The following is a 7,525-nucleotide window of genomic DNA, read 5'->3' as shown; positions in this document are numbered from 1 at the left end:
CGAGGACAAGAGCGAAGCCCGAGGCGGCACAGGCCCCCCTCAGACCCGCTGCCGCTTCCTCCCGCGGCGATGCCACACTCGACGTAGCTTCGAGTGGGGAACTGTCACGAGGCTGAGAGGCAGCCCGGTCACCGACGGGTACTTTCACCCAGATACATACCCGCGGCAGAGAAAGCAAACGGCAGCAGACAGACTGGGCCCCGGCCCCGCCCGTTCGTAAAGCCCCTCGTCCCGGCCCTGGCCCTGGCCCTTTCCCGCTGACACGGCGGCGTCCACGAGCGACCCCCGGGAGCGGGGCGCCTCCCGCTTACTGACGCAGGGCCAGCCTGCGAGGTGCCCTCCCCGGCGCGTGTCCTTTGAAGCCAGAGAGCCTCAGGTCTGGCAGGCAGTTAAGAGGGAGCGTCTCTCCTCAAGGGTGCCCCTCCTCTGCTTGCTGAGATGGAGGCAAAAGACGCCCCTTCCTCAGGCGGGACTGGTGTGGCACAGACACGCCCCGGCCAGGCGGCAGGCCTTGGTTCGGGCCGTCTCCGGGTCTCCCTGCCCCCCCCCCCCCCACCTGCCAGGCTCCGGTGAGTGGCCGCCCCGTGTGCTCTGGTGCCTCCCGCTCGTGTCCCCCCGCCCCGCCCCCGGCATGGCAAAGCGTTTGCTCACTGCCAGCGCACCTGCCGTCAGACGCTCTGCTGTGGCTTGGGTGTCTCCCGCCCCCTCCTCGGGACGTGGCGAGCGGACCTGTGATGGTTTTCTCTGTTGCTGCCGTTTCAGAGGCCCAGAGGTCATGAGCACCGTCTCAGGTACACGGAGCACGACGGTCACCTTCACGGTTCGCCCTGGGACCTCCCAGCCCATCACCCTGCAGAGCCGGCCCCCAGACTATGAGAGCAGGGCCCCAGGACCAAGACGTGCCCCCAGCCCCGTGGCCTCGCCCACAGAGCTGAACAGAGAGATCCCGCCTGCGCCCCCGGCCGCTGCCGCCGCGGCCCCCTCTCCCACCCTCTCGGATGTCTTCGGCCTCCCAAGCCAGCCCCCTCCCGGGGACCTGTTTGGCTTGAACCCCGCGGGACGCAGCAGGTCGCCATCCCCCTCCATACTGCAACAGCCAATCTCCAGTAAGCCTTTTACAACTAAACCTGTCCACCTGTGGACTAAACCGGACGTGGCGGACTGGCTGGAAAGCCTCAACCTGGGCGAGCATAAAGAGGCCTTCGTGCACAACGAGATCGACGGCAGCCACCTGCCAAACCTCCAGAAAGAAGACCTCATAGATCTGGGCGTGACTCGAGTCGGGCACAGAATGAACATAGAAAGGGCTCTGAAACAGCTGCTGGACAGATAAGGGTGGCTGCTCGTTACCTTTACAGACTCCTTGTTATAAATAGAGATGGGCTTGCACTGAAGTGTTGGGACGGTGGGCGCCAACCCCGTTCCGCGGGCTGGTCTCGTGCTACCCAGAGAAACGCTGTGTGTCCCTGGCGTGGCTGAGCAGAGGCCTTCAACCCCCCGGCTCTCTGTGTGGGCTCCTTGGGCTGTTTCTGTCAAAGAGGGGACCAGGGGAGGGAGAGCTTCTAAGGTGGAAAGATGCGCAGCCTGCCTCCTGCACGCAGGTGACCTGACCTCACGAGGCCCAGGAGATGTCCGCCGCCGCGCGGGCCCCTTGCTTCTGCAGGCAGACACCACTGCACTCTAGACACATACCTCCCGCGGCCTCCTCTGCCGTCCGGCAGCTCCGCCCGGGCCCGGGCGCAAGGCCTTCCTCAGCCTGCGGCCCCTCGAGGGCACACTCAAGCCCACGTGCTCCTTCCTTTCCTGGACTTGGCTCGCAGCGAGGCGCCCACGGATGTGTGTAGCCGGTGCCCCTCTGAAAGGTAGAGAAACTTTCTTCCCGTGGATCCTTTACCCCGTCTCCTCCAACGCGCACCCGTGGTTCTCTGGCCATGAGGTTCTTGGCGGTGGTGGGTTGTCCGAATGGGATCGTGCCCGGCTTTGCTTAGCTTTCTTTCTTTCTTTCTTTCTGCAAATCTGTAAGCATAATTCCAAAGTGGCCAAACAGATGTCACATGGAGTTAGTCAAAGCACAAAGTCACGATTCCATGGAGGAGGGAGACCTGGCCGTGGGAAGCAGCCGGCGTGCAGCTGCTGTGCCCAGAGTGTCCGCAGGAGGGGAGCAGCTGTCTGCCAGGAGCGGCTCCCCAGGAGCGTGGGAAGGGGCTTCTCTGCCTTCCGGCATTTTTTAAAATCGAAAGCGTGTTGAATTCTGCGACGATCAGAGCAGGCGAGCAACCACTTTGACACGCAGGATGACACAGGGCTCATGGTGGGCGTGTGCCGCGGCCACCCCCAGTTCTGAGCCTGGCCAAGGGGAAGCATCACGGCTGAGACGGCCCCTTTGTGTCCCCCCCCCCCCCGGGGCCCAGGAAGAGTTGGCGGTGGTGGGTTGTCCGAATGGGATCGTGCCCGGCTTTGCTTAGCTTTCTTTCTTTCTTTCTTTCTGCAAATCTGTAAGCATAATTCCAAAGTGGCCAAACAGATGTCACATGGAGTTAGTCAAAGCACAAAGTCACGATTCCATGGAGGAGGGAGACCCGGCCGTGGGAAGCAGCCGGCGTGCAGCTGCTGTGCCCAGAGTGTCCGCAGGAGGGGAGCAGCTGTCTGCCAGGAGCGGCTCCCCAGGAGCGTGGGAAGGGGCTTCTCTGCCTTCCGGCATTTTTTAAAATCGAAAGCGTGTTGAATTCTGCGACGATCAGAGCAGGCGAGCAACCACTTTGACACGCAGGATGACACAGGGCTCATGGTGGGCGTGTGCCGCGGCCACCCCCAGTTCTGAGCCTGGCCAAGGGGAAGCATCACGGCTGAGACGGCCCCTTTGTGTCCCCCCCCCCCCGAGGCCAAGGAAGAGGGGACTTAGGGGCTTCTCCCCTTTTCCTCTGAGCGTCCAGGAATCCCACCAGCTTGTCTTAACAGTACAGCAGGTTTTTTGAAAACCCAGCGGGTATGGCGCATAGACAGAACCCAGGGTGAGGGTGCAGTGCAGATGAAGGAAGGAAGGGCAGAGCAGAGAGGTCTCGTGGGCTGCCAGTCTGGCCTCTGGCAAGGCTTTCTTGGGCCCTGCCGCATTCTTTCCCCTGGAGCCCCTCCCCTGTAACAGTACCTCTAATTTCCAAGGGGGGTCGCCACCGGCACACGAGCCACAGGACACCCAGTCAGGGGTCAGCATGCTCTCCCACATATGGAAGAAACGCGAATGTCAGGTTTTTGGCTTTTATTATGATTTCAGAACTAGCCTAGCCCATCTCTAATTATAAAAACATGATTTTTTTTTTCCTTTTTTTCTTTATGCTCACAATCAAGTGTCTGATTAGGTCTGGAACAGCTCTAGAATGAATACGTAAAATTTAGCGATTTAAAATCTCTTTCTTTACTGCAAGTTTAAATAGTTGTACAGATAGTTTATAAGCACAATATTTTAAGAAAAAAAAGTGGCTGGTCTACTAGGCAGCCTTTGTGCCACTTCAGTGCTAGAAAGTTAAAGAAAAAAAAAACTTTTGTGATTTAATAATACTATTTCTGTGGAATAATTATAAAAGTATGACCTTTTTAAATCAACCTTATTTGGATGCATCTGAACCAGCAGAGCTGTGTTATATTTTCTATCTTTGCTAGAACTTCGTCATCGAAGGACAATTATTTCTTCAAAAGTGGTTGTAATTCACAAGGCAGCAGTTTCTCCAAAAACAAACACACTCACCACACACCCCGTCTTTCCAGCCACATGCCCCTGAATTGGAAACTGAGTTTTGGACCTTCTGTTCCAAAACCTTCTGCAGGTCCATCTTTGTATCTGAATGATCCATTCCAGCTTGAAATCAATTGACTATTAAGGCGCTTTACTTCCGTGTACTTTCAATTTTTCCATCATGAGATGAACAAATCTCACCCTAGAAAAATTTCAAGGCAAGATACTACAGGTGGCCTGCTGAGGCTGCCCGATAGTACAGTAAACGTAAAATGGTGGTCTGGCCATTATCTGTCTTCCATTTGGTGATACTGAAAAATCCAGTAAGTACACCACCTCACCGTGGCTCTCTTCTCCTTTGCCTACTGTTGGTATTACCTCTCTGCTCGGTGCCAGGCAAAATGCTAGACAGACAGGACGAGAGTAAAGGAGGCCGCGGGTAGACGGTAGCCAACGGCAACTTGGGGGCGTTGGGGTTACTGAACTTTGGTAACCAGAAGGTGAGAGCTGGCTGCTACTCCCTTTCTTAAAGAGACTTCAAGTCACGTGCAACTGACCGGAAGCAAGCAGACTGAGAGACAAAAGAGCTGATGACATTGGTTGTTTCACACTGTCTTACCGTAGAAAAGTAACAGGACCCATCGGAACCTGCCCTGACCGACAAAATAAACACATTGCCAAGATGAATCAGTCTCTAGCTCTATTCGCCAGGTTTGCCACAGAAAGCAATAGTTCCTCATTTAAACCACCGCCCACTGTTCTCCCCCTTGGGACACGTCAGGACCAGGCCCTACCCTATGCCCCTCTTTAATGGTGAAACAGATGTTAAACTGCTCATATAAAGATCATGTTAATACTATTCCAGGTTTTAAAAAGATCCACTTTGGTTATATACTGTAATTTAAATCAATTGCATTTACATGCCTAGTTTCTGTAATATTGTGTATACAAAACCAAAATTGCTCAAGATGTAAATTATGTATACCTGCCAAGATACCTTCTCCAGGGTGTCTGTGCACATTTTAAGTAAATCCATATAATATAAAAATGACTCAATGTGACTGTTGATTTGCTGAATTTTACATATATCACAAAGTGAATTATTTGTGGTACTTTAGTTAATAAAACGGTGATTTTTTTTTTTTTTTTTTTTTTCTGAGTTACTGAACAAGCAAGCATTACCCAGGGTGATCTGGCAATGACTTTTTGCGTGTGGGCCACAAATATTGATTTTTCCCCATTAACAAATTTTTTGTTTGTTTTTTTTAGAAACTAATACTTATCACACTATAGTTTGTGTAACGTGTTCGCATTATCTATGTTTCTGTTCCTTTTGTGCTTTTATTCTTTTTAGACTTTATTAAAAACAAAAAGGAAAAACAAGCTCCTGTAATTTGCACTTTCTCCCAATCCTTAAATCTCTTGTATGGCAACCAAAATTACTGTTAAAAAAAAAATAAATATACTATTGCACTAAGGTTGTGGTTCTGATTGCAAACAAACAGTGAAACCTTTCCGAATCAAACAGAAAGTTGCCAAGCTTACAGTCCAGCCACTTGACCTCTGTGAAGCTGACCAGACGGTAGCTTTCCTCAAAGAGTGAAGATTCTCCTTTCGTTGAGCTAATCCGCCTTGGTTCCACTTCCTTAAAGCTTTCTCGGTGTATGGGTGGAAGCGAGTATTCTTGCAGAACTGGGAAAGCGTCGCGGCGGGCGGACGTCTGCGAACGCTGGCGCTCCTGTTTGTTTGGGACGGAAGCAGAGGGGCCCGGAGGGCGAGCCCGACGCAAGCCTTCCCCGCGAGGGCACAGGCTCCAGCGCGCACCCGCGGCGGCGGCGGCGGCCTTCTTGCCGTGGGGTCTGCACAACCAGCCAGGCAGCCCCGCCGGCTGACACAGAGCCACGACGTTTCGGTGAGCGAGGCAAGAGAATGCGTCTTCTGGCCAAGAACTGAGCCCGGAAGACACGGGCTCTCCCTTCTGCTGGAGGGAAGCGTATTTTCAACTTCAATACTGAACCTCTTCCGCCTCACAGCAGTGAAAAGTCACACTGTCTTTAGTTCCTGAACAGTTCCTTCTGTTCTGGCACATTCTCCTCTTGAACGGCAGCCACTCTGTTTCTATGTTCCTGAAAACGTCTCAGCCTCGTACCTTTTGTAGTTTACCCTCCCTGAAGTCCCCCTGCTCCACCACCCAATGGTTCTTCCCAGACCCTAGGCACCACCCCCATCTTCACTGTCCAGTGGTTTCTTCCAGACCACTTCTTCCTGATGAATGTATCTGTTTGTCTTGTTAAGAAAAAAAGTAGACATTGGAAGACTTTTTCTTTTATCTGTACTTTATTTGATGCATTTTAATAACCAGTGAACTGGAACGTCTTCTGTATTTGTAGATATCCACGTACACACGCAAGTAGGTGACAATTCCACAGTGGCTGGGTGACCACAGCGGCTGCATGCATACGGGCCTGCCCGTGCTTTGTGGGGAAGCGGGTAGTTTCCAGGCTTGTTTCTCAGACTTCAGCAGATCTGATCACTTCAATTTATAATCCACGCTGTATCAGTGGTTTTGTTTCTTTATTGCTCCTGTAACATGTTTCTACATTTCACAGTCTTTACCGTGTTATGTTTAAAATTACAACAGTCACTGTCCGTTGCTTCTACTCTGGAACTCTCTGTTTATAGCAATTCTGAAACTTTAATATGAGCCTTCAAATAAATACAGAAACAAAAAAAAAAAAAGGAAAAAAAGTAAAGTGTGTGCCTTGGGTGTTTTGAACCTGATCTGCATAAAACCATATTGTACTCAAATGCTGTATATTTAATGAAAGGGTAAATATACCTTCACTGTATTAATGTAGCTGATAAAATAGTTATAGTGCCTTGGTTTCTGAACTGAGAAGCCCATATCAATGCACAACGAAAAGTAAAAAAACAATTCGAGAAATGAAATGTTGAGAAGACCTAGACGTGATTCTGGAGCCTTCCTCATCATAAGACTGTGGGATATACACAGTCATTTAAGTTAAAAAATAAAAAGAAAATTGAAATAAGATTGTGTTATCAATTAATTTTCCATTAAAAGTGCTCTCTACTATATCACTTTCAGTATTCTCATTTAGTTGAAATACAAAACATGGCTGAGAACTGCCAGGGAAAAGACAATGACATTTTTACCAAGAGTCCTGGGCTTTCAGACCTACTTCCCCGTGTGTTGTGTCGCCCCCCAGTGGTGCTTGTTGGTAATGCTTATCCAAGTCGGGCAGTACCGATCCATCACCTTCCACGTTTTGTGAAAAATAAACAGAATGTTTGTTTTTGGTGATTGAGGCCACTCATCACAAAAGCATGACTTCCAGTTTTCGTAAGCTATAGGCGTGGCAACACACTGTTTTTTTAAAGAAAGACGATGTGAGAAGTGCATCAGTCTAGTTCTCAAGGCCATCGTCTGCTTTTCGCTCAAAGGTAAAACATTACGCTGCCCTGCACAGCCTTCGTCACCGTGCAAGCTGGGTGTGAGGTGTAGAAAGAGCGGCCGCCCTGCCTGGGGCTACATTAGTCATAGCAACAGCGAGGCCCGCGGGCCGGTGCCGCCCAGCTTCCGGGGCCCCGCGGCAAGCGGGCCGGACCCTTCCGGAGGCAGGGCAGACGCCACATGCTGTGTCCACGGCACGCCTCTGGGTTCTTCCGCCAGGTGCCTGTGCCTCTTCACCTCCCAAGACTATCAGTGGTGCTGCTGTTCATCGGGCCAAAGGCAACCAGATAGCCAGGCTTGTTCATTTCAGTCAACAAACGTCG

General features: G+C 51.4%; 1 protein-coding gene across 2 annotated transcripts in view; it reads left to right on the top strand.

Moving 5' to 3' along the window:
• The window catches only part of SHANK2 (SH3 and multiple ankyrin repeat domains 2), a 464,476-nt gene extending 463,143 nt beyond the window's left edge, over positions 1-1,333 (top strand). For both annotated transcript variants that reach the window (XM_024133268.1, XM_055079758.1), the window contains one exon: positions 763-1,333. In XM_024133268.1, coding sequence (XP_023989036.1) covers positions 763-1,333 — 571 coding nt within the window. The remainder of the gene's footprint in view (positions 1-762) is intronic.
• The last annotated feature ends 6,192 nt before the right edge of the window (positions 1,334-7,525 follow it).

Source organism: Physeter macrocephalus, chromosome 18 (assembly GCF_002837175.3).
Source record: "Physeter macrocephalus isolate SW-GA chromosome 18, ASM283717v5, whole genome shotgun sequence".
In the NCBI taxonomy this organism is placed as follows: Eukaryota; Metazoa; Chordata; class Mammalia; order Artiodactyla; family Physeteridae; genus Physeter; species Physeter macrocephalus.
This window is presented reverse-complemented; position numbering and strand designations above follow the sequence as displayed.